A 27620-nucleotide genomic window follows, 5' to 3' on the forward strand; every position below is an offset into this window, starting at 1 on the left:
CGGATTGATGTGAGGGTGACTTCTACCAACAGCGGCAAGCAGCCAGCGCCGGGACTCAACCCCACGCGGCGGGATGGCTCTGAGCAGGCCATGGGCCGCCGAAACAGCGACACGGGGCAGCTCCGGAGCCTCCCGGGCCGGGGGGGCACCACCGCGGGGAGCGGCCCCGGGAGGGCCTCGCCTGTGCCCGGCCCAGCCCCGAGGGCACGGCGACCCCTGCGGAGGGCCGATAGGGGCGGCAGGGGCGCTGCCGGGGCCGTGCCCGGCGATAAGGGGCGGCCAGGCCGGGCAGCCCCGGCCCCTTCCCCGCCGCCACCGGGGGGAGGCGGAGCGGGGCCGTGTGGGCGGGCCGCGGGGCGCCATGGGCGGCGGGGCCGGGCGCGGCCGCTCGGCGCTTCCCGCTCCTCCTCCTCCTCCTCCTCCTTCGCCGCCGCCGCCCGGCCCCGGGGCGCGGCGCTGCCGGGCTCGGGGCTGGCCCGCAGCGGGCCCGTGAGGCGCGGCCGGCCCCTGCCCGCCCCGGCGGGCCCCGCGGAGCGCCCCTCCCTGCCCGCCTTCCTCCTCCTCCTCCTCCTCCTCCTCCTCCGGCGAGGGCGGGCGGAGGGAGGGAGGGAGGGAGGGAAGCGGCAGCCCCGAGCGGGAGGCGAGGGAGGCGGCGCGCCGGGAGCCATGCGGGAGTACAAGGTGGTGGTGCTGGGCTCGGGCGGCGTGGGCAAGTCCGCCCTCACCGTCCAGTTCGTGACCGGCTCGTTCATCGAGAAGTACGACCCCACCATCGAGGACTTCTACCGCAAGGAGATCGAGGTGGACTCCTCGCCGTCGGTGCTGGAGATCCTGGACACGGCGGGCACCGAGCAGTTCGCCTCCATGCGGGACCTCTACATCAAGAACGGGCAGGGCTTCATCCTGGTCTACAGCCTGGTCAACCAGCAGAGCTTCCAGGACATCAAGCCCATGCGGGACCAGATCATCCGCGTCAAGAGGTACGAGCGGGTGCCCATGATCCTGGTGGGCAACAAGGTGGACCTGGAGGGCGAGCGGGAGGTCTCCTTCGGGGAAGGCAAGGCGCTGGCCGAGGAGTGGAGCTGCCCCTTCATGGAGACCTCGGCCAAAAACAAAGCCTCGGTGGACGAGCTCTTCGCCGAGATCGTCAGGCAGATGAACTACGCCTCGCAGCCCAACGGGGACGAGCAGTGCTGCGCCGCCTGCGCCATCCTCTGAGAGCGGCCGGCGGCCGGGGCTGCGGGAACAAAGGTCCGCGGCGGCCGGCACCGAGCTCCGGGACCGAGCACCGGGCACCGGCACCGGGCATCGCCGCCGGCACCGCCACCGCCACGGGCACCGGCACCGGCACGGCCGGGGGGCGGGCGCGGCGCCCCGGGCATCCGCGGGGGGGAAGGAAAAAAAAAAAAAAAAAAAACACTTAAAAAAAAAAATCGCGTTGGAAACGTGGCTTTTCGCAGCATGTACGTTCATCCAGTCTCCACCGTCGCGTGTTCCCTGTGGTGTCTGCCGCAGCCGGCCGTGGGCAGCGGGACCGGGAGGAGGCCGCGGATCTATGCAAAGCGGGCACCGCACGGCCACCGGCACCGGCGTGCGGCGCCGGGAGGCGTCTGCTGATCACTTGTGAAATAATTTTCTATTTTGTTTACCTGCTGTATCAGATGGGAGTTTGCAGAGAGTGGTAGCGTGTTGTTTTATTTTTTTTTTCCTTTAATCAGCTGTGAAAATGTTACAAATCTGCACAATTTTTTAGGCGTGCGTGTGTGTGTGATTTCGTTTTTATTTTGCCCTTTGGCGGGTGGGAGCGGCGGTGTTTTGGTTTCTAGGGTTTTTTCTTTTTGGGTTGGCAATAACTGATTTTGATGACTAGCTCTCTAAAAAGTGCAAAGACTTCCTAAATGCGATACAGGGCCAACAGCAGCCCTGTGTCTGTAGAGTGCCTTCAAAACTCAGCTGTTCCAGCCGGTGCCAACCTGTGAAAGCTCCACAGAATCCCATTATCTACTACTCCAAAAACTACTTAACAGTTTCCTTTCAGTAATCATACTGAACAAGCCAGGACAAAAGGGCCTATTGTTAGTGGAATTTATTTCTTATTTCCATCTGAGCCTTTTAACTGTAATTTCCATGTCTTGCAAGTTCGGGCTTCATTTACTTCAAATTTGCAAGAATTTAGCCTTTTGGGATTTTGGGGGTGGGCTTTTTTGTTCTTTCAGTTTTTATTTTATTATATTTTATTATTTTCTAAGTGTGGGATGTACCTCCAGCCAGCAAAGAAAGAAACCTTAACGTTGTGATGTACCAAGAAAATTCTAACAACTGTCATTTTGTTTCCAGACATGCGTTTAAGAGATGTCTATCCATTTTCAGAATTTTAATACAAATGCTGTTTTTTAGAAAACAACTTTGTGCGCTTTTATGTATTACACAAAACACTTTCACATAGGCCGTTAATCCCGATTTATATTGTAATAGATGCAAAAGTGGCGGGGGGGGGCTAGGTTTAGCTAAGGACAGCGTTTAAAAAAAAATAGACAAAAAACAAGCCCCAAGATTACTAAATATTGGGTAAAATAACAATTGGTGATGCAGCTTTTCATTTGTGTTTGGGTCCTGGGGCTGTGTGATGCCAGCATGCGCGTGGAACGCTGTGGGCAGTGGGCAGCTTTAGGAGGGTAGCGCGGCCTCAGTGGGAAAACGTCTTGTAAGGTTGGGAACTTATCCTTTACTAGGAACAGGTTTACCAGGAAGAGCAGAATTCTAAAGATCAATTATTTAAAAATTTAAACTTTTAATCTTGCTACATTTTAACTCTTTGAAATTATGCATCAAGACTATTGCTACTTCCCTCCAATGAGGAAGGATTGGGGTGGGAGGACACCTGTACCTTCTGTGATTTGGAAGATCTAGGGAGTTTGTTTACCTCCATTACCTTCCTCTCTTAGCCCCTTCTTTAAAGATTAGTACACAAAAAACCACAGTTCTTTTTCTGCATCCCAAGAAGACTTGAAGTTATCTATATGACATGGAAACAGAAATTAAGCAATGGTGTGTAAAGGTTTTTTAATTAGGCCAACTGAAAACAAACCGCCTTGATGTCTGCCATAAATCTGATCATTTCCTCTTCTAACTAGGAAAGTTTTCTGCTTCAACACTGGAAGGAGTGGTTTTAGTTTTAGCTTAATTCTAAACAGTGAAACCTCAGTGATTGAAATTAAAATGATAATATTGTGTTCCAGTTGGGGCTTGGATATTGATCTTAGCAATATGCAGTATCTCCTGAAAATTTGGATAAGAGTATGTTCTGAATATTAGGGGCTTCTTTTAACAAAAAATACTGTATTGAAAATGATGAAAGCTTGATTGCAGGCATATCTTGCACTGAAGTTTTAAAAATACAATTTGCCATAAATTTATGTCTCAGCTATTGTGATGGTCCAATTTTGCCTTAAATTCAGTGGGATTATATATATATTTCTAGCACCTAACAAGCCTTGCTCCAGATCAGTGTATTGAAAGCAACTCACTCAGCTTGGTAAAAGCAGATACTCATTCTGTTCTCCACAACAGGTAGCAGAGTATTCATGTTTTGTAGTGCCTCCTGTTCGCCTATTGCCTGTGTTGTGATTGAGGAGTGATGCAAAAATGGGTGTAAGTAGCACACAGTGGGGCGTGAAGTCCAGTTTTCCTTAGCCTAACAGAGCAGCTGAAGGCAACTTGCTAAATTCTGGATTATGACTTTTTTTTTTTTGTAGATATACTCTAGTTCTTGCCAAAAAGGTGTGTTTGTCAAACAGTGAAGGATTTAAAAAAAAATCAAAAAAAAAAATATGGCATGGGTCTAATCAGAGTTTTGAATGTATTTAGATGTTCAATGTTCTCTATGACTTGGTGAGGACAGTACAAATAGTTGAGCTCAGTAGTCTGATCTTCCAAATACCTTGAAGTGTTTTGGTGCTTGTTAAACGTAGGCCTTGTCTATAAAGTAGAAAAAAAAAAAAAAAAATACTGCTTTAACTTGACTGAATAATGAAAGCTATATTTGCTTCTACACTAGAGGAAAATATTGTATCAATATAAAGGTACTCTTATTTCTTTTCCCTGTGGGAATATGTTATACCAGTGTCAATATAAAGGTGGTATATAGCTCTTTTCACAGTGAGAATTGCAAAAATTTAATTGGTTTGGAAGAAAAATTACATGCCCAGCCAAAATACTTCCTGACAGTCCAGAAATCATGTAAACAAGGCCTTAGTTTAAGGCTGGTCCTATGGCCACATATTTTGCTGTACATTATGATTGTATCTTTAAAAATCCAAGCTTGTTCTATCGCAAGGAAGCATGCCTTTGAAATGCCAGTCTCTGTGATTGTAACTGTGCAGTATTTTAAACCTCATTTTCAATACAGTTGTGGTTCTTCTCAACGCAGTGCTCAGGCTTTATTGATGCTTACAGTTCTGCAGACCACGGTACGTTCTGTGGCTGTGGGGTTCCTTGGTGGTTCTGCTTCTCTCAAAAGAATGTTTGGCAAGTTTTTTGCAAAGGGCATTTTGAATAAAGGGCAGCTGGCTCTTTATGACTTCTTCATCTGGATGCTCCTTGCATGCAGGTGTTGTTAAGTATCAGATTTCTTTGAGGAGTGACAAAATGCAAGAAATTCCATTTTCTTTAAGAGTTTTATGTGAAAAGGAGTGGCATATGTGTCCTCTTGAATCTGCTGCCATTCAAATTAATGGACAGCTCCTGTGATGGTAAATGGAAAGCGTTTGGAGCTGTACTGCTTGCTATTAGAAGCTGTCTTACTTTCCAGATTTGTATAGCAGGCAACCCAAAAAAACATCTTGACAGACCTTCACTGTACCCTTGGGAATTTCTATTCTGAGTGCCCATTCATGCTCTGAAGAGGTTTGAGACTTGCTATAGAAGCAAGTTTATGTACATGAGCTCTGTTCAAAGGTGGAATAGTTTCAAATAATGATCTTTATAGCTTATAGCCTCCTCCTACAGTGTTTATAGCTTTATACAAAATGTGTATGTCAAAAAGATTCTCGTTCTTGTCATGTTGTTATAACATCATGATATAAAATCTCATTTTTGTAGGAATTCAACATTTGCCTGACTTGTAATTTTATTTTATTTTTTTTATTTGGGGGTGACAGTCTTTGGCAAACATATGAGTAGCAGCTGAGAGAATGATTGAAAAATAGGTTTTAGTTCAAACGATTAAAGAAACTCGAGTTATAGTGATGATATTTGAAGCGTTTTGCTGGGAATGAGTCTTGTGTGTATGTTGGTTTGTTTTTAATTTAAGTAGACTAAGGATTTATTAGTCTGTAATCAAGAAGCTCACTGTATTTCCCAATGAAGAGTGTGTGCGTGCATGTATTTCTTTTGACTTTGTTCAAGTTGGAGTCAAAATTATTGCCCTTGCCATAGGTGGTCTCACCCTTTGTGATCTCAATTCTGCATGCAGTTACCATCACGATGAAGAAAACACCCAATGAAACCTGAACTAGTCAAGTGATAAAGGCGTCAAGCAGAGATTTCTGCACAGAAAGCTTAAGAACAGCCATTTAAATCTCTCCATAGCAATCTTAAAATGCCTGCACAGGTATGACTGCTCTAATGCACAACAGTGCTGATTTAAAACTGTTGATGCTTGTGCAGTGCTGCACCAGATGACATTATGCATAAAGCAAATACTGTAGGTAAATACTTAATCTGCAAAATCTAACAATATGTCTTAGTTCCTATCTAAACCACTATAAAGTTAGAAGCAAGTTAACCAGAACTTGTAAGCTGTTCAAACAAGTTGCAAAAGATTGGAAGCAGCTGTTGTGTGATGACTTTATTTTGGCAGTCTCTGGGTCTTTTGGAGGTTTGGGCAAAGAGGAGACTAAGTGATCCAGAATCCTTGGCTTTGTTTGGGATACAGAGAGATTTTTAGGAAAATGGTGTATGACATGTAACGTCAGCTGTAATGACTTAAGAAACATTTACTAAACTCTTTGCTTTTAAGATAACATTATAAAAAGTGCATAGTAAATAGACCAAATGTCCAGGTAGCAGGTTACAGATGCTCCTCTGCGTGACTACAAGTGTGCAAGAAGTTCCACAGCAACTGGTCTGACCAGAGTGACATTGTGATTTTTTTTTTCCTTTTGATAAAGGCTTGTTATTCTGTTGTATTACAACTCTAGGATGAAAAGGGATGTTTGAGAGTATTCTTGTGAATGGTTTTAAATCAGCTTCTGGGTGGAAAAACTAATCTTTAATGGAAGTGTTTTTTCTTTGACTTGGGTAGCGAAAAAGGTACAGGCCAGCCTGTGCATCGGTATTCCCTTGGTAAATTTCTCACAGGTCTATTAACCTAATGCTTTGTTTCTGCAGTGTTACTGTTAAACCAACGTAAATAACTAGTATGAATGCTTACAAGTTGGCGTTAAGCTGTTGAGGATAGCATTCCAGGTAAGGCGGTAAGCTCTGCGCTGCACCTGCGTTTGACCTACTGTGAGTAGGCCGTGTAAGCAGGTGTGGGCCCCGATGTGGGTGCTTGGAAGGAAGTCTCATTTTAGCTGTTAGAAGTTGTGCACCTGACGGTATTCCTGAGAAGGGTGGCTGTCGGTTACCTGTGACACCTGTGCCTGGAGGCTGAGGGCAGGTCCCAGGCCGAGCTGCGTTTCCTGCTGCGATGGCTCGGGAGGTGCCGTGCCCGGGTCTCCCCCAGAGATGCCCACTCCAGCAGGGCTCCTGCAGCCCTGATGCTGACAGTCCCAAGGAAAGGAGGCCTTACACTGTCCTGATGAGGGGAATCGTTTAAATTCCTTGCCATCTTGCTGTCTCCAGGTAGTCTGCAGCACCTGTGACAATTAGAAATGAAAGGAGGGGCAAGGCCTCTCAGAGCTGTGGCAGGGGCTGTGCCCCCAGCCCTGCTCTGGTTTCCAGCTTCAGCACCTTTCTGGCACACCTTTTTGGCTTCCTACACCTCCATTTTTCAACTGTGTGTCATGTCGAAGTGTTGATTCCAGTGAAGATTCATGGACTTATCATGAAGTTCTGGTTCTGGAGTTGCAGTACCAAATGAAGCAAAGGAAGAAGATCAAGAGGGAGCTTGAAGACAGAAAGTCTGCAGAAATGATGCTGTTCCTTAAAAGTGCATGTGACCTTTTCCCTCTAAGACAGACTTGAATGTTGGAAGAAATTTTTTTTAAGAATGTCTAGCAGAAATCTTGGTTTAATTAAGCCCTATGCTTGAATCAGAAAAGATACTAAAAAGCACTTTGAGTTGGAGGTAGGATACTTGAATGATTTCAGAAAACTTCGTTATTTTTACTGGCCTTGGTTTAAGTATTCTAATATTAATTATTGTGATCATTATTGCTAAATAGAGTGCATGCTTAAATATGATTTAACATTTGTGTTAATGTAGCACTATAAAAATCGCCATGCTGTAGGGACTGAGTTATTTTCTAAATTATTTTTTTTTTCAACCCAAAGGTTGAAAAAGGCGCTGAGAAACTGTTGGATTGTTTTCGTAAGCTGGTAGTATATGCCGTGTGGTTTGTAAGATCTTGTGAACATCTATTGTGGATTTTTCTGGTGCTAAATGAATTCAAAAGTGCAAAGCAAGGTTGCGCAATCAATGTGTTATCTACCAGGGATGATTTTACACTAAGTTTTCATAACTCCCCGACACTGCTGCCTACACTACTAATCACCAAAATCTCTGTTAACCTGCCTGGAGCTTTACAGTGATGATAGTTGCAAAGTGACTCAACGTAGTTGGAAGCCATATGTACTTAAAGATGATATTCGTGGTAATTGTACTCCTTGAATGAACTACAGTAGTGCTACGTGCCTCAATTTAGTATTGGGAGTTTGCTGCCAAGTTTACTTGATGATTAACAAAGTTAAGATGAAAGCATGCTAATGAAGTACTTGAGTAATTAAGTTTCTAATGCTTGAGATCTTGATTTCCCATCTTTTTTGAATACTATGCCACGTTCCAGATTGGCTGTCTATTTTCTGCTGTGTTTCTTGTTTCAAATATTATGTTTCCTTTAGTGTGGGTTTTGCTTTCTCTTTGGCTGTTGAATCTTTTGGTTTTTCCTTTAATTAAGGGAAAAAATAGAGAGGAGATTCACATTTGAATTACTGTACAGCACAAGCTGCCTGGATTCCAGAAATACATGCCATATGCTTCACGTATTTTTGCAATAAAACAAATATAAGGAGAACACTGTATATTTAAGGTATTTCCAAGGCTGGGACTCTCAGCTGAGAAACAGCTTGAAAATCTGATTTACCAAAGAACTAGGTCGGTCTGGTAGAGGGAACTAGAGTGTTCACAGGTACTTTGATATTTATTTATTTACAGTATTGCTCTACTTCAACCTCAGTAGTGATAGCAAAAGTTACAGGTTTCCAAGCATAAATATTTATGCATACATACTAAGTTGTATATGATATCTACAACTCAGGAAATGTCCACTTTTTTTTTTTTTTCAGTGTCCAGGTGCATTGGGTATCAGACAGTAGCATAGAAACGTGGATACCTGTTCATTCAGCCAATTATAAGCACCAAAAAGAGTCTTGTTCCTTTTCAAGCATTTTTGACCTGGCAGAAATTAATTTTCAGCATTGCTAAACCAGAAAATCACTGTGGTTGTTCAGCATGTACAATGTGTAGCCTTTTACCAGATGCAGGGATAGCAACCTGTCAAACGAGTCAGAATTGTTTGTGGTCAGCGCTGTCTGTGAATAAAACTCGCAGCTCGTGTCCCGCTTGTGTATTTCTCGTGATAAGTAAGTTGAAACCAAACCTGTCTAGACTGAAACGCTAAGAGTTCAAGGATGGATATTCTTGGATTCTTTACAGACTTTATGATTAATTGGAATTGCTCAACGTGCATCTGGTTGTAGCTTGTTTCAGGTCTTTGTAAGATGCTGACTTCCTATATCAGTCACTCGGGGTTTTTCAGCACTTAGCTAACAGAAATTAATTGACGGGTAACTGGAGTTCATTTGGCAAGCACATTAGTGCATGCTGATGTGAAGACATAAACTCTATTATTCCAGGATGTAAACAAACGCCCAACAAGTGCGTTAGGTGTCCTAATTGCCTTCGGTAGAATTTTCAGTATGACTTTAGTTGTGAAGTGATATTTGTGTTGATCTACTGCTATGGATCTGAACTGGACTGACTTATTCTCTGATTCTACAAGTGTATATATGCTCAATTTACTGTTCTTCTGTAACCCTTTTGAAACCAGAGGCTTATTTGAGCAACCGAGAGCAGAATTTAACTCCAGTTGGTATTTTAATTATTTCCTGTGTACCTAATATTGTGACCTTTTGACCTTAAAAGCAGCAATTGCATTTAAAAGAAAATCCTAACTAATTCTGCAGGGTTTTTGAAGTCCAGTTTATTCTAAATTGCGTGGTTGGTTTAAGAAAGATATTGTAAAACATTGACATGTATTTAAAAAAAAAAAATACTGTTCTCTAAGCAGTAACCCCTTTAAAAAGTTTTTTTAATTGCTTACAAAGTCCATCGGTCACTAAATGTGCTTTGGGGCCCCACCCATGCTGGTGAATATTTTCAACATGCAAAATTGAGCAGATGACAGAATGATCTCTGGGATGTGGAGGTGGCGCTTTGTCCCTGAGGAGCGTGCTCGCCTGTGAGGACAGCAGGGGCCCTTCGGCTGCCCCAGCCTGGGGCTGGCTCCTGGGGCTGGGGCTGGAGCGGGGAGGCAGCGGGAGGAGGCCAGGATGGCTGCAGGGAACGCGCCTCTGCTGCCTTCTGCCTGCCCCCAGCCTGCTAAGAGACTGCATTTCTGGTTTTGGCTTGCTGTTCCTGGATGTCTCCTTCAAAGACAGCTGCTTTACTGCCTCTCTTTACTCTTCGGAAGGCAGAAGGAAGTGAAAGCCTTGTGCGGGGTGCCGTGAGCTCATGGTGCTCAATACTAGCGAGGCAACACTGGCAGATCTCGGGCTGCTCCACAGTCTGGCAACTACCTGGTACATAAGGAAGAAGGCTTAATGAAATGCCTTTGCCTGTGCCTTTATTTATTTTTCCAAATGTCTAAAATGTAGGGTGTTCTTTCTTTTTTCCTCTTAGTGGGTATTTCTGATCTTGGAGTCATGCTGGATTCGTATAAATAGTTAATGCCATCTTGAAATGGCAATAGGTGGATATAAAATTTTTACTTTGTACAGTTCTTTCTTCCCCTTTCCATTGGGATTTATAGTATGTTGTATGCTAGTATCAGTAAGGTTTGTTCATACTCCTTATTCACACCCATTAGGCAACTTTTTATCCTTGCAGCATTATCTAACGCGACCTAACGTGCAGGAGAGCACGGGCCCTGCACACTGCCTGGCCAGGAGGCTGGGACACTTACAGGGTAAGAGCTCTCCTAGACCCTGGTGGTTCACTGCAAAACCTCAAGACACCAGTTCTAAACGGTACCAACTACCAAATCCATCATCTTTTTAGTATGTGTTTAACAGCATTTTCTTGTGAAAATGAAGGAAGAACGCTTTACTGTATGCTGCCCAAAGGATGTTGAGACAGGCTCCACAGGCATAAAGGTTTGTTTCAGCGTCCATAGCTGATAGCCTATGGTAGCTATAGCAGTAAAAGTTTCTTTTGCTGAAAATGTAATTAAGAGGGGAAAAAAAAATTAAGTGTTTTAAGCAGCTACGGTGAGCACCTGCTGCTCACTGCCAGGCCGGGGCCGTGCGCTAAGCCCTGCAGCTGCTCTCTGCCCTATCCAAAGAGCGGTGTCAGAGGAAGGCATTGCTTTTTTTCTTCTTTAATGGCTGATGCCAGGAGCTACATAAGTCCCCGAAGTATGTCAGAATTGGAGGGAGAACAAAGGTGCCCCAAACTTGCCTTTTCCTCCTACCCTTCTGTCTCTTCTGCATTCAGAAACAGATGAACCCTGTGAGTCTGGGGGTCACTGCAGAGGCACATTGTCTACGTATATGAAAACACACATATTCTAAAATAAAAAGCGTTGCAGTTCTGTACTTCTGGAAGCAAGACTTCTGTGTTGCTTTGGTGTAAGTACTACATCATGCTGCAGGACCTGTGAAAAGAGAAGCATTAGTTCCTTCGGATTGCCCCGCTCTTGAAAATAGCTGGAACTATTTTCCTGAAATCCAAAGGTTTGATGTAAAATATACAATTTGAGTGTGCTCAGGAATTAATCTGTTTGCAACTGTTACTATTTTAGTTCACTTCAAATTGGGTCTATTGGGTCTATATCTTTTGAAAGACTGACCACATTTCTAAAGGACTTTTTTGATGGCTCCTCACACTGCTCAAGAAATTAACTGGAAGTTGATCCAGTAGCATGTTGAAAAACTTGTAACAGGTAAGAAGGTAAATACTCAGTAGAGGCTACAACTTCTTTCAAGGGTAGGTGTTAAAATTTTTAAGTCCAATAATTATCCTTAAGGAAAAGGAAAAAAATGTTTAAAACACCCAAGAAAATTTCAATCTGAAAAATAGCGGTTGCAGGACTTGGGGAGGAGTATGGTAATTTATTTCAATTACCAATGCAAAATAGGCTATATGTATCTCTGTGCTTCACCGTCTTGTGAAAAAATTAACATAAAAAGTTGCATTCGAAATGTGGTGTTACCATATTTTGATTTATGCGAGCTCTCCCTGGAACGCAGCGTGCCCATCCCCTGTTCTGCTGCCCGTGAAGCCATGGCAGGTAGCGGTGCTGCCCTTCCCTGACGATGGGTTTGTAGCAAAGCTGAAATAAACCCTGACTGACCATATGGGTGGCTGGGGAAGAATGGCTGATTGCTGGCATGGTGTGGAAATACAGCAGGAGTTTTTCTTCTGAAGTGGTGCAGGTAGGTAAACAATTAAGCAGTCTGTGTGTGTGCGGGGAGGACTCTCCATCACTTGTAGCCTTCAGGGCAGAGTGGCTTTCTCAGAGATGTACCAGGACTGAAGCTGTGTCGGCGGTGCTGTGCTTGCTCCCCTGCTCCTGAAGGTAGTGGCAGGTGGTTGTGTTTGCACCCCTCAGAGCTGTGCAACTCAAAACCCTCAGCACGCCGCAGTTGTGCCCTCAGCTTGCTCTCCTTCACCTCCCTTCCACACCCACCAACTTCTGCTTCCTCCCATTCTGTCCCAATTTAAAGAAGAGTGGTTGAGCTCGTATCTGGGTGCTTAAGAAGGAAGTAAATGTTCTCGTGTCCACACCTGAGGAAGCTGTGGGCAGGAAGCGGGGTTGGTGCAGGATGGATGGCTGCGCTGCTGGGCCCCGCGGGTGCCCCAGGGCACAGCTCTGCACGGCAGCACCGAGGGACGAGCTCGGGAGGGCTGCACAGGGGTTACAAACCCATCACTTAAGTTTCCAGTCACGGGTTGTTCCAGCTGATGGTGATTTCACTGGGCATAGAGCAGGTGCCACATGACAAATACGGCTGTGATTTAAAAAAGTAATCTAGCCAATTAACTGAAGTTCAGTCAGTCTGGGCACGGCACGTTATGTGTGTTCTTCAAGCTCTGTGCAACAGCAATAGTACCTCCAGCCTCTAATTTTAAGCAATAAACTCTGATTAATGTTTGAAGTTGAAGCATTCTAAAAATAAAATAGCTCATTCTGCTGAAAAGCAGTCAGTATGCCGTGGCCTTCTTTCTGTCTGGTGAAAGGTTGGTATTTATTGACCCTGGAATGTAATGCTAAAGAAAACGTTTACAATTATTGTTTACAGGCTACTGATTCTCACCACTTACTGCTCAGGCATCTTGAGTAGCTGCACGTTGTGATTTTTATGTATTATTAATAATATTATTTATCTTAATGCATGTTTGTGCCATTTTTTGGTGTTGGTAACACATCCACTGGTGAGCACAGCGAGGCTTTTAATGGTGGCTGGCGGGTGGTGTTTCCCAAGAGCTCTGGCCTTCCGGAGGTTGTGTACTGGGATGGATGCTGAGCGGGAACAGTGCTATGGCTCCATATTTGTTTCTTGTGTGTGCCAATAATTCTCTGCTAAAGCCTTAGAGGAGAGCACATCCCAGCTCCCAGGCAGACCTAGACCTTGTGATGTGGGGAGTACCTACAGAGCCAGAACCTCTCATTCCTCTAACCTGTGCACTTGGATCACACAGTGCTCAAAAAGACAAAGCCCGTGGATGGGAATGGGCATCGTGTAGCCTGAGATGACTAAATGGTATCTGGAGACACCTCAGAAAGCAGGGTCAAGCTTTGGGCTCCTGGCCTGAGCCGTAGCCACGTGTCCTGGTGGAGCACCTGTGCCAGCTCGCGCAGGCTGTGCAGAGCAGGAGTGCACGTGGAGCAGCTGCTTTCCGAAGGTTTGCAGCTGCTTAATTCACGCTTGGAAACCAGGGCAATTTGCTTCGTAAAAGAAAATCATCGTGGTTATTATACCCTTTTTCTCAGCCATACTAATTTCCTAATATGTTTTAGGAGTTGGCATTTATGTTTCTTCATAACAGGATAAAACAAAAAATGGCTGGTGTTTCAGAGCCTGTTAGTGGAAAACTGAGAATAAGCATACACTTTTAAAAACTTCTTAAATTTAAACACTGTCTTATATGAGTTGCATTTGATTTGACAAATTCTAGATTGGATTCCTAGCAGGCACTACACTGGGTGTCTGAACTCCTCCTGGTAGCAAACCCCTTCCAAAAAAGCTTTGGCTGTGGGCAAATGATAGTCCTGGGCGCAGGGAAGATGTTCCAGAAGAATGTAGGTGATGCTTTTGCAGCTGAGAAGTGCTGGCCAGTGATTTATTCTGTATTGGTTAACAAGGGCTGTCTTGTTGCCAGTGCTCGTTTTTATTATCCACACTTTCCTTTTGGGAATATCCTAAATAGCTGGAGTCAGTTAGCACTTCTGCTTAAAGGATGTTGCAGTCAGGACTCGTGATGTTTTCAGCATCATAAAAACCTGTGAGGGACTAACATTTTTATAAAGACGAGGCTTTGTACCATCGTTTATGAGGACGGTGAACATGCAGTAAAATGCCTTCTGCATAGCTTATACAATCTGCTGGTTACAAAGTACATTAATTTCATTCATTCTTACCATTTGTTGTTTGCCTTATTGTTATGAGAGTAGCTGATATCTGAGATCAACTATTACATGCTTAATGCTTCAGTAGTATTTTATTTTAAGGAAAAAAATCTAGCTTTAATTTCTTTAAATGGGACTTCATAATAACAGCTGTCTACACGGGTGTTCATTGATAGGTGTATGTATGAAGTTGTTTTTCTGGCTTGTTTGTTTGTTTGTGGGGGTTGTTATAGAAATGCCAATTCATTCCTTCCCTGTCTGCTCTCGACAGACGTGGCCTTTTAGCTCAGCTGGTGCAGCCTGGCCTGTCCGCAGTGCTCACAGGGGGTAACGCGGTGCCCTGCCTCGGGGCAAGTCAGGGCATCGAGTATGGGAAGGGCAGGTGGGGGAAGGTTAGAAATGGAAATGGATGTTACGTCAAAAACAGTGTGGTATGAAATCTCTTTTTTTCTTTACACTTAGTTTTCACATAACAGAAAGGAGAATAATTTGCGCTCAGGAATTTTCTGGAATTTCACTGTGAAATTTCAGATACGGTATTTGTATATTTCATGCCATCTAAGCAGAAATAGTGTGTGTATTGCTCCACTGGTGTGTCAACACATTAGTAAATATATGTATCAATATATATTAACCTGAAATCATTACTTACTACATCGAATATGCTTGTTTCAAAGTGTTTGCTTTCCATGTCTGATCAAAATCCAGATGTTCCCCGCAGAGCAGCAGCATTACCTGCCAGCTTGCCTGTCCTCCTCTGTGTCCTGCTGGATCCTGGGTCTGCAGCATCCCCCTGCTGTGGGGCTGCCCTGCTCGTTCTGCTGGTGACAGGAAAATTGACCTCGTTCCGGGGAAATTTTGTTTTCTGAACTGAAACAAGCTTTTTCAATGGGAAAATGATGCATGGAGTCTCTCTCCATCTGCTTGTAAAACCATTTTTCGAGGTTTTTGGGTAGATCATGAAAGCTTTCTGTGCAGTATTTGGATGCTGACTTGGAGTGCTACAAATAAGATGCTCGTCCCTAGATCGTAATTTGGTTTTGGATGGAGCTGGAGTTCATCAGTTGTTTGACTGATGGGGAACCAGTGGAGGGACTCCCCACATAGATGATTCAAACCTTGAAGGAAGCTCCTATTTATGGTATATTCTTGTGTTTATTTTAATCATGTGTATTTGACCATAATTTACTTTTGTCAAACATACTTGTTCTGGGAGTAACGCCAGGACAAAAATTAAAGGAAATTAAGAAACCAGCATAAACCAGCCCTTTCTGCTCCACTCCAACTGTTCTCTTTATTTTTAGAGTATTTGTCTAATTAAAGAAATTGGCAGAATCTTAGCCCCCATATATTCCATGAAGTTAAAGAAAGCACAAGCTTCAGTACAGGGATGTCACTGCGTCTCCAGGCCACGTTTCACTGGCTTCAGATCTCTTAATATCCTTTTCTGTCCCATGTTTCCTTTTCTTAATGGCGATAATAATCTCACAGAAGCATCATTTTTAAGTCCTTTAAAAGTTTCCACATCAGATCTCATAGTATGAATCCTTGTGCGCCTTTTACTTACTGCTCTGAGTTCCTGCCAGCTGTACCTTTCCCACATTTCCACACCAATGTCTGCTCGCCCAGGTGGTGCTGGGCTTTGTGCTGTGAGGCTCCATGCTCTAACAGCCTCCTTTGGGGCCGTTTTCTCTCCACACGGCGTTTGCAGTTTCTGGAAATGATGGTTCCTTTCACACGTGGCTGGGCAGGCAATTTATGTGCTGATCACCATAGAAACCTGCAGATACATCACTTGGTCAAACCGTTTCCATATTGTATCAGCCAGGCGGCATCGGAAAATGCAAATAAGGGATGAGAGAAGGTTGGTGAAAATGGATTCTCTGTTCTTCATGGCTCCAGTGCCGATAGCCCTCCAAGCCACCCATGCCCCTTTTTGGCCTCAGCCCCGGGCTCTCCCCTCAGTGCTCTCTCCCCAGGTCATGCTGCGATCTCCGTGCTGTGGCGTCAAGGCTGCTGCTCTGTCCAGCCCGGCTTGTAAGCACTGCCCTATTCCTCTGCTGGCTGCTTAGGGCTGCAGACGATTTCATTACTGGGCAGGAGGGATCTCTTCCTGCCATGCTGCATTATTTACAGTTAGCGAGATGAAGGATTCTGGGGAGTATTGAAAAAGGGTTTGCTTTCCTTAAAAAATGAAAAGGCAAGGGAAAGGCTGATTTATCCTTGCATAGTGTTGATAAATAGTCAAAATATTAGTGATTACAGCTAGCTGATAAATTAATAGAGGGAATTTTTTAACTGCAGTTCACCCTGGATGCTCTGTGCTTGGGCAGGGGGAAGCTGGCAGGAACAGCTGCTTCTGGAGGAGAACAACAGGAAAGTGCAGGAGGGAGGGAAAGAGGTTTGGTCTAGAGCACAGAGATGGCAAAAAGGAGACAGTCCTCGTTACAGAGGAGTCTGTCTGGCAGTTCTCATCACCAAAATAAAATAAAATGAAGAAATCCTTGTCTCCTTGCAGAGCAGAGGAAATTGCAGAGGTGCTGGGAGGGTAGCAGAGCCCAGGCACTGCTTTTGCACAGCTCAGGCCTCCTCTCCCTGGATGGGGTAAGTGCGGTTTGGGTGCCTGAAGGCTCTGGTTACCTCTGAACACCCTGGTGTTCACAGCAGCCACGCAAAGTGGCTGAAGCCGCTGAGCTCTCCCAGGGGAGGCAGCACGCTGCTCACGTCCGACTGATCCTCAGCCTCCTTGGGGCACCTGCTGGTTGTGATCCAGGGGCTGCATTTTGAGGATTTCCCCCTAGTTAGAAAGGTGATAAACTGCTTAGAGCTAACTGTAATAGAGTGAAAAAAAGGGTGTCGGAAGGAAATGAATTCACCAGAGAACGGTGATTGCTTGTGTAAATGTAAGTGTGGGGTGGGAGCTGTGTGCTAGGTGAGAGGGGATGTGTGCGGGTGAGGGCATCCAATTCTGACATATTATGGGTGTTTCAGAGAGCTTAACAATTTACTTTTCTGTCGGTAATATTGTCACTGACACTTCAGCCAACTGTAAAGGCTGTAATACCTTTTCACACAGCATTTCGAATGGTGGTGGTGAATTCAGCCCCTCTCATGGCTGGCACAGAGTGCTGGGGAAGGAGATCCCTGATTCCCCTGCTGGGGTCCATGTTCCATTAAACACCAAAAACCTGCGCAGCTGACAGGCAGCTGGACCAGGTTTTGCAGTAACCATCGAAGATGTGGTACAAGGGAGGTTCTTCTTTTAACTTCTCTTTTGAATACAGCAGTAAAAAGGGACCGAAGCTGTTCCTCAACCTGAGCTGAATATACCCAGTTTTTTGCATGGGGTTGGGAGGATGCTGGGTAAGTGATCAAAAGTGTGCTTTGTTTTGTATTTTCAAAACCAAGTTTCATCTAGGAAGTGCTAAAAATATTTTGCTTTAAGACATCATATTTTCAATTTCAAAACTGATCTAAATTTCAATCTGAAACTGCTACAACAAAAATCAAAATATTTCTCTAATTTTTTTGTCCAATGAACTTTTTATTTTTCTGAGCAAGCTTAGATTGGAACTCCTTTTACTTCCATGTAGTTTAATATATTTTTTTTTTATGTTATTTCTTGGTTTAACTGTCAGTAGAGAAGCAGAAAGTTTCTTTCAACACAACGTTGTGGTTGTGTGAATATTTGGGTCTTACCTCCACAAGAAGATTTATTTCCACAAGAATAGTTTTCCTTTTTATGTATTTGATTTTTAGAAATATATCTCAATGGTGTCTGAATGTTTGACATTATAATCACTTTTTCCTCTGTCAAACAAATTAAAATAAAAATTAAAATCAAGCTTATTGCAGCTTATCAAACTCATTCTTTTCCTGGTTTTGAGATGAACTGTTAAAATCCACTTACAATATTGTATTTTTTAATCAGCCATGATTTGACTTTGGAAGTAACTCAAGAACTGGTAGGATAAAACCAGCCTACTCTGGTGCCATTTCAGTCACATAGTGGTTTCCTCTGCATGAGGCAGCAATATGATTTATTATTTCTGCTGGTGACAGTCTTCCTTTGATAGAAAACAGGAAGGAGTTTGATTTTTTAGAAGACATACTGCATGGACGAATAAGGTTTGCATAATGCGAATGTTTATAGATTCTTTGTTCAGATTGCACCCATATAATATATACTATATTTCTGGTGACTTGGCAGTCATCTAGGAGCTCTGCATAATAAACCAGAAATTGCTGCTTCATATGCATAACTATATATATACACATTCTCTCTATTTAGAGCGCTATGCAGCAGAAATTTAATTCATATGCTCCTATTGCACAATGCTAGGTGATCCAGAATATGGTAACTAATCCATTAATAAAAACAAAAAAAAAAAACAATTTGGCATTTTTTGGTCTCACCAGGTTTTTCATTCGGATGTTTAGGAGAAGTGCTGTATTTCTAAAAGTTTTCTTTGCTGTTCGTTTCATCGTGTTTGTTTTTGGTTGCTTAATTTATTGTAGGCAGAACCACCTCAAACTGCAGGTTGTATGCTGAGCTGAGCCATTTGTACATAGGCAACTGTTGGCTTGCAGCTGGGCTCTGACTCTTAAGGCAGAGACTGGTTTCTGGTCTCTTGAAGCTGGTTTAATACTTCGCTTGTTAAATTTGCTCTGTAGAGCTGCACCTCTATCACATTACTTGAAAAGTCTGCATACAGGAGAGATGAGGCAAAGACAGTTCCTGGGAATGCTACTCCCTGCCCACAAAGAGATTCATTACCACTTCAGTTTGTTCCCAAAAAAACACTCACATTAATTTGTTTCACGTCTTCCAAATCTCAAGTGATCAAAATATTACAAGGTAAATATTTTTGTCATCAAGAGCCTTCTCCTCCATGTTTTTTTTTTGTTTGTTTGTTTGTTTTTTAAAGTCTAAACTAAAGTCTAGAATCAGATGGGCAAGGGCAGCTCTTCTAAATACAGTCCCTACAACTGAAATACCTGCTGTACCTTCTACATGCAATGACCACGTGGGTGGTGCTGTGATGCCTTTCTGCTGGGGCAGACGTAGCATAGACGGGGAGTTGGAGGATGTAACAAGGAGACCTGTGCTGCTTGCATCTGTGCAGATACAGCTGTGACTGACACCTGCTGTGAGGCTCAAAAGACATGGGAAACGCTAGGGTGTGGAATTGAAGTAGTGTATTTTTATTCCTCCTAATAGGAAAGAAGACATGAGTAGACTTTGGTTGCGACAGAACTAAAAATAATTCCTGCAGTCCTGTGAGCAGTTCATCTGGCAATGGAAGGCATCTGCCTTGGGTAGGGACAGAGAAATCATCTGCCGTCCTCGAGTTTCCTGTTGCTGGAAGGCCTTCTGCTTTCTAGCAGAGTAGTTTCCGTAGATGTTTCCCATGGTTTCATCTTCGTGGCTGTAGGAATACCTTCCCATTAAAATGGCATGTGAGCTGTAGCAGCATGCTCCTCGTGCTGCTCCTCTGCCAGGCTGCCAGTGCTGGTGCAGGGGAGGGAGGCGTGCTTCCATCAGCAGCTGACATTCAGTGATGCTGTGATTCCTCCTTAGTCCCAGGAGGACATTGTGGCATCAGTGGGATGCTGCAGGGCCAGGGCGAGCTGGCAGCACGGCCTTGCTGCTTGCACTTCTCTGACTCACAGTGTGCTTTGAACCATCCCAGCTGCTGGTTAGGCTGGACCAGGGTAAGTGGAGACAAAAAGCTGGCTTCCCTTCCCTTCCTCTCACCAACCACCCCAGATCCTCAGGTGGCGTTGCTGATGCTCTCTGTGCCTGCCTGGGTGCCTGGCAGGTGGGTGAACACGGAGCACGTCTGTATGTGGCAGCTCACAGGGGTTTGCTTTCTGGGCTGGGTAGTGAATCAGCCTGGCAAAAGCTGTTAGAGGAAGATGGTACGGCTTCCCAGCCTGCCTGTAAATACTAATAGCAGTGCAGAAAGCTGCCAAGAAACATATAACCTCACAGCCTGCCTTCTCTTGCCTGCAATACTCCCGCTGAGCTGCAGAACGCCGAATCAGTCTTTATAGACCTGCATCAGGCTCATCAGGGATTTGAATAAAAATAGATCTTAAATGATACCATTGTACAGCAGCGAGAAGTTTTAAAGAGTTGGGATGAAAACCCTGGCAGTCTGCAGCGTGTGCAGAGCCTCTTGTTTCCTTTTCTGCCAACAGCCCCGCTGGGTTAAAGAGCACCAAGCTGTATTTAATGATCCGGCTCAGCCTGGTGGCCGAGCTGCGTGCTCTGCTGTACAGCACGACTGGGGGGGGGCTTCGGTTACTGGCAGAAAGAATAAATGCTTCCTGGCCACTTTGTGCAAATGCTGCTCTGCTTGGCGGGGCTGAGCAGAGGTAGCTGCAAGCACAGGCCAGGGAGAATGAGTGCTGTCTGAGCGGGGCTTCGAGGGAAACGCACAAACGGTGCTCAGCCAGGGCATGGGGAAACTGCTTCTGGCTTCTGCGGGAGTTGGTTCGGTGGCTTGTTTTGGGCTTTGGTTGTGTTTGTTGTTGTTGTTTTATTTTGCTTTAAAAAAGCAATAATAATTCTGAAGAAAAAAAATCGTGGTTGCAGTCAACTGTGTTGAAGGAGGGTTTTTTTTTACTTGTTAGAGATAGCACAAAGCCCCTGCACAGCACTGCCTCATTGCCCATCTTTGTAATGGAATAACTAGTTAAAAGTTTATGAAGTTGAAAGTGTTCTTTTCAGGGTTCTTTTCAGGGAAACCGCCCCCTGTTTCACAGGGACCAGATGTTGTCCTAACATCCAGCATTTGCCATGTCAGCTTTACTATTTCCAGCTTTCGGTATGCTGCAACATTCAGACAGCAGTTTTGTGGTTTCAGGGGCTGGTTGTTCTCTACAAATATATAAAATAAATAATGGACTTCATGGGCCCAAGCAAGGTTTGTATAAATTTAGGCCTTTTTAATTTCCTTAAGGTGATTGTAAAGTTCAGAATTACAAAATGTGATTTAAAAAAAAAAAATCTTTTTCTTCCTACAACGTGTTCTCTCATGCTTTGACATACAGAAGGTAGCTTTTCAGGATTTTGTGAAATACTGCTGTTATTCGACAGATGCTGCACGCAGCTGCAGGGCTCCCGTTTCGGCTGGCCGGGCGCTGCCCCTGCCTGGGGCTGGGACCTGGCCAGGAAGGAAGGGTGGATCTGCTCGAGACTTCCTCTCCTGCCGCCCGCGCTGCTGCTCTTGCACTTCTCTTGCTGCGACAGTGGTGTCAGAAACGTGGCCCTTGAGCTGAGGCTGGAAGGGTGGCTTCATGTCATGGTCAGCACATCAGCCTCGGGGAAGAGCGAGGCTCCCATGTTCAGGAGACACATTGCTTTCACAGAACGGGAATGGTGAAAGGCGACTCCTGAAAGTTTGCTTTGGCTTCTTTAATTCAGTTTATTGCTAAAAGTGCAAGGAACAAACAGGCTGTCGCTGGACTTTGTCAGGTGCCCCCCTGCATCTTTATCAGATGCAGCAGCACGGCAGGCGGCAGCTGAGGGTGGGCGCCCATCGTACCAGTGTCTGTGCCAGTCACGCTGTGCTGGGGACCTTGCTGGTGGCTGCGCTCAGGAGTTCAGCTTCCCGCAGTGCTCTGAGCTGTGCAGTTGCTGAGTGCACACACAGCAGCTGGGAAAATGCCGTCTGCATTCACACCTTGACTTCCTCCTCCTCGAGAAACCAGCTGAGATACTGGCTCCTTGAAAGCCATCGCCTTGCTGCTGCAACATCCGCGTCTCCTGTCAGCAGCCACATTCACAACCCTTGTGAGCTTTTTAATCCTTTTTTTTTATAATATGCATGGCCGCAGGAAGGATTCCTGCGGGGTACCTGCCCGAGTTGCGTGGTGTCTGTTAGGTCACCCAGGTGTTTGCTGAACAGGTCGCTGTGGCTTGAAAATGTGGCTGGATCCAGAGATCTTGTGTAAAATAAATAATGTAGGAAATACACAAATATGGAGAAGTGCACTGAATGTACAGCATATGCTGGCAAAGTAAGTGTGTTGTTCGTGTGAAGTGGGTCATCCTGGTAACAAACAGGATTGCTGATGTTAAACCACATTGTTCCCGGGGAGTTGTGTTCTGGAGAGGAAGGGAGCAAGGCTGGTTTGGGAATACTTCCATTTCTGTTTGTCTAAGTTAGATTGCGTTTGCGCAGACAAAAGGGAATTTTGTTAACTTTGTGTGCCTTTTTTTAGTTTGCCTGAGACAATCTGGCTGTTGTCAGACGTGGTCACGTAGCGCTGCTCTTGTGAGCCTCATAAAACTGCTCCTCTGTCGTCTGAAAGCTTACCTCGGGCTGAAATCAAGTTCTGGGGAAGGACATATGCTCATACAAGTCAGACAGCGGGCCATCCACAAGCAAAACTTAATGTTAAGGCTGTGCTTAGTGTTGTGCAACTGGTACTTGAGCAATGAATGAACAGTGTAAGATCATCTGATTGCTACTGTCAGCAGCTGAAGAAGCAGCCTCATCATGTGTTCTCTTTTTCTTTTCTTGTAGGAATGATGTGGAAAAATGCAGTCATTATTCAAACAATTATATATTATGTTTCTGTAAATGTACAGTTCAGTATGAACTGTTTAGTATTGAATACAAAATCCCCTAAAATCACTCAAAAAATAACTCTTTTTTTTTTTCCCTCTAGGTAAGTTCTTGGATGCCTTTACAATTTTTTGTCTACTAGTAAGAGATCTTTTGATTTAAATATGTGGAAGCATAGTTTCATTTGGGTGGGGGGGGAGGGTCTGAAAGAAGGTCTGGGATCCAAAGGCTTGTCCAGACGTCCCCCCAACTCCAACTTTTCTGGCCTTATTTTGTCACAGACAGGACAATCCCACAGTCCATGCAATCCCTTTTATTTTTTTCTTTTTTTTTTTTTTCTTTTTTGAAATACTACTTTTTTTTCTTTTCTTGCAGCTGGTTAGTGGAGGATGGGACAGCAATTCTACTGCCAGCCTCTGTTGAAAAGTATTTGGTAGGGTAGAGCTGAGGAACCTAAGCAGCCTGTTTGTTGCTGCCTGTACCGCTGGAGGGTAACTTGGCTTCTTCATGCAGCTTCTTGCACTGTGGGGGAAACTGTATATTCCACGCAGAACAGACCTGGATGGATCCAAGTAATTATCTCAGATCTTTGCTAATTGTTTCTATTCTCTCTCTTTTGGGCTCGGTCCTAAGGAGTGGGGAGCACCAGTTATTCTCAGCCCCAGTTAATTGCTTCTGGCGATCCTGTTTGATAGCTCTAGGTTTATTGGCTTTCCTCCAAGTTTGCTTAACTAACAGTGCTGATCAGAACAGTATGTGAAACTATGGATGTGTACTCAAGCATTTTCAGATCTCATTTAATTTCTGAGGCTTAACAGGATTTGTCAGGCCAAGTCATTTTCACCAAGATGAGTGACAATCACTAAGGAAATAGAGAAAGGCTCATTAGAGCAGCAAATTCCGAATTATGCATAAAGAAGCAATAACTGGTCCCACTAAATTCCCTCAGCTCTTTGACACCAAATGGCTCTCTTAATTGAATGTCGGGAGGGAGCATTTTTTTGCTCGTCTTTCCAAGCAGAAAATGATCAAATATCAGCGAACCAGGACTGGGCAATTATTTTCCAGGTCCCGCTGCCATCTCATGCAAAAGTACTCTCCAAATATAACAACAGAGTGCAAATTTCTCCAGCAGGCTTCTCTCCATATTTGGGCTGGAGATGACGTATTTGTATTATTTATTTATTTATTTTTTCATCCTGAGTGAAGAGTTTGAAAGGCTGTTATTGAAAATGAGACAAAGGATTTATGGTTATGTTCCTGGCTCTTAGAAGTATACATCATCATGCAAACAATGCCAAAACTTTATACACACATTCTTACAAAGCTTGAAGTACTTGTCCACTGCCCAGTGGGCTGTTGGGCTGGGACGCATCCTCATCTGCAGCCCCAGGTGAGCAGGCTGTGTCTGTCTTAGGGCCCGTCTTACACTTGGCTTTCAAATATTTCTGTGCTAGTGAAGCTGTGCTCCTCCTGACGTTATTGCTTAACTTTCCATTAGCCTGCCGGGGGTGGAAGGAAACCAGCACTACAGCTGAGCATTCTGATGAGCCAGGAACACGCCGGCCAGCACCTCAGTAAGTACGGCTGTGAACAACTTCTTTTTTCCTAGGCTTGGTAACTTTTAAATGGATGGTACTGGCCTGAAAACTTCCGGGAAACCTGTGGGGTGTGACACCATGGAACCCCACAGAATTCCTTGGATAAGGAACTTATGCAACTTTAAACAACATTTAATACTTTGTCTTTCTCACATTAGTGGCTTCTTGATTAAGAAAAGAATCGTTTATGATATTTCCATGCAAGTGAAAGGCTGCGTTGCTTCCAGTTCCATCTCAGAACAGCTGTCTTAAAGCTGAAATCTTTATATCACTATTGGTAACAGCATTTTGAATACATTCTCTTAAAATGAACTAATAAAGAAAATCTTAAATATCTTTGTCTTACACAGTGATTTGTATATTTTATGCAAAGATATCTCACAAATCCCTGAAATGAAACAAATAGAAAACACATGTTGTATTGCCCAAACCACTCTATTGCCTCATTCTCACTGTAACGTGACCTACAGTTCTCTTCATGGTGAGTGAAAAAGCTTTTTATCCAAAAGAGTGTCCACGTTGTCTCTAGCTGGATGGACAGTCCCAGCCCTGGGAATTCTGTGAATGTGTTCTCTGGGTCACTAGATTGTCTGCAGAAAGGGGAAGAACCTGCCTATGTTGATACAGATAGGAGTTTTTCTGACTTCCATCATTTCTGTTTTTCACTGGGCATGAACAGAAGAAAGAATTTTTGTATTTAAATACATCCAGAAACTGTCTCTCCCTGTTCTCCTATAGCCCCTCCCCTTTCCGGCCATTGTACATTCCAGTTACAATGATGTGAGTGAGAAGCCCAACACAAAGATTGATCTATACTGATCAGCTTCTTCACAATGTAAGCTGTGAAGCTGTTCAACCACAGAATCCCAATTAGTAGTTGGTCAGACTGTCATGGGGTTTAATTTCTCCTTACATAGTTGTTTTCAGTCTTAAACCTATTGATTTTAACTAACTTCCAATTAGAGCTGTTATTTTTACCAGATGAGTAATATTTGAACTTTAGATGTGTGTGCAACTTTATTTCATGGGTGTAATGATTCGTGATGGAGAACTGTTAACACAAACTCAATACCCTCCAGTTAAAAATATTAGATCATTCTTTCTAGCACCATAAGTTCCAGCCTAATTGCACAAGAAATGGATCTTGTCTATTTGTTTTCATTTATTTTCTTTTGGGACTTTGGTTAAATACTATGAAATATTCATGTAGATGTGAAAGAATTCATCTCAAAAGCTGAAATTACTTTTTTAATAAAGTTCCTGTGCAAAAACCTGTTGTACATGTAATGATAGCAGGTAACTGCTGCCATGTTCATTAACTCACATCCCTGTTCTCTGGTGAGTGTGAGTTCAGAGAGAGCTGCAGTTAGTGGATGGGTGCCGGAATTCTTCATGATTTTCAAATCGTTTGTTGCTCATGTACATTACAACAAATGTATAGTTAAAAAAAAAAAAAAATGCAACAAAGACCCTTTTCTTTCTCTTCTCTGAAAGAAATCTTTCTCTTCTGATGAAACAGAATCAAAGAAAAAAGATAATTAGAAAGACTTCTTAACGTTTATTTCTTGGAGTAGTTTTCAAAGAATACTGATCATGATTGATCATCTTCTTTATTCAAAAATAAGAACAGGCATTGTGTGTAAATAGCAGAATACATAATGTTTTGTCTCTCTTTAAAAATTATTCTATAAACTGCTTTAATACAGCTGGCGAGGAGGCAAATAAACAAAATGGCCAATTCCGTTTTATGTGTATTGCCTGACGATGAGTAACGGCTGGCAGCCCACCAAGCCGGCGGCAGGGATGGAAGGGTTAATAGATGCTGCAGCTCTAGGCCCCGATACAGGCAGCAGCAGATCGCTGCTGATGAATTCTGGTAATGATACACGACCTGTAATTATCGAGCAATGCAAGTAACGAGCACAGAAAGGCAATAATGAACAGGGTAGTTTGGAGACGTAATTTAGGTTACAGCTCTGAAAATATGCGAGTCCCGCACCGCCAGCTGCTCAGCTCCAGCCTCCGCAGTGCTGTGCCTTGGAAGAAGATGGTTTTGGAACGGACTCCTCCTCATTTAGAGCCCAGACCTGTTCTTCTGACCCATTCTGTATAGCTAGAGGTCTGTTAATCAAACAAGGAGGTAGTTCTCAGTCCCAAAAGAAACTTAAATTGCTGTATTGTTTTTCTGCAGTTGAACTGCTCAAAGCTGCTGCATGAGCTGTGCGTCTCCATGAGTGGCCTAGCACGAGCAATTTGCAGCCTGGATATATCTGTGAAGAGTTCACCCAAGGTAGAAATTTCAGTGTACAAACGGTGCTTTCTGCCAGCACTGGTGAACGGGCACTTTCCCTGCAGGCAGGTGCCCGGCTCGCCACGCAGCCCGCTCTGGCACAAGCACTACTGGCTGCAGGATGTGCATGCGGGATGCTCTGCTTCAGCTGGAGCATGTCCTTTAGAAGAAAATAATAGCACTGCTTAAACTGTTTTCAGTGTACAGAAACCATCAAGGTCCTCTGTTTTTCAGTGGCCAAACTCTTCTGTTTCTTCACTACTCATCATCTTGTTGCCTACCTACACGCCCTGGGTGGCGGCTTGGTACAAGTGCCTGTGGGCAGAGCGCCCCGCTTCGTGCAGCTGCTGCTTTCACAGGACAGCACTGGGAAGAATGAGAGCTCCCATACTGCTAACTCATCACAGAGACGGGCTGGTGCTTATAGAAATAATTTTGTAGAGGAAGATTGATGGGAGACGAAAAAGTGTATCTTCTGACACTGAGACACTCGTTAAATTTACAATTATTTCTCAAAGCTGATTTAGGGAGAAGAAACAGTCTGCAGATTTTAAAAAAGAACAAATGCATTTTGACACATCTAATTTAAAAGTTTTATTTTCTTTCTTTTTTTTTTTTTTTTTTTTTTTTTTTTTTTAATCTGGTTTGCTTGGCTCATGGCACCTCTCTTATTTTTTCATAATTTCCAACAAATTAGAAGTAAAGTTAGAATAGGAAGCATACCATCTGTCACCTCGTCTTCCTTAACATTGGACTCGTGCTTCATTTTGGTTGCAGAACTCCCCCCTGAGCTTCATTTGTCAGCTTCTTTCACAAGCTAAAGACATGCCTATGAAAGGTACACTTATACATAAGACTGTTCATGAGGTCTTCCGTATCAGTTTGACTACAGTTTGTTGATTCAGAATTAATAAATAGATCAGAATTATTCATCCTGACATCATTAGCTGAACCAAGAAGGGTGGGAACTGTAAGTTAAAAGTCTGAAACAAAGAAATGCTTACAGAAATAGCACAACCAACAATAATGAACATTTTGTTATAGCACAGGTCCTTTGTCTAACTATTTATTTATTTTT

At 43.9% G+C, this 27620-nt stretch overlaps 1 protein-coding gene across 7 annotated transcripts in view; it reads left to right on the forward strand.

The window, feature by feature from the left end:
- The first annotated feature begins 424 nt into the window (after positions 1 to 424).
- Positions 425 to 27620, forward strand: part of RAP2B (RAP2B, member of RAS oncogene family) — a 114761-nt gene continuing 87565 nt past the window's right edge. For 6 of the 7 annotated variants that reach the window (XM_072042583.1, XM_072042586.1, XM_072042588.1 and 3 more), the window contains exon 1: positions 425 to 24228. In XM_072042583.1, coding sequence (XP_071898684.1) covers positions 667 to 1218 — 552 coding nt within the window. In that variant the 5' untranslated portion in view covers positions 425 to 666 and the 3' untranslated portion in view covers positions 1219 to 24228. The remainder of the gene's footprint in view (positions 24229 to 27620) is intronic. The other variant, XM_072042582.1, reaches the window with a different exon arrangement.

The sequence above is a fragment of the Anas platyrhynchos genome, chromosome 9 (genome assembly GCF_047663525.1).
Source record: "Anas platyrhynchos isolate ZD024472 breed Pekin duck chromosome 9, IASCAAS_PekinDuck_T2T, whole genome shotgun sequence".
NCBI classification, from domain to species: Eukaryota; Metazoa; Chordata; class Aves; order Anseriformes; family Anatidae; genus Anas; species Anas platyrhynchos.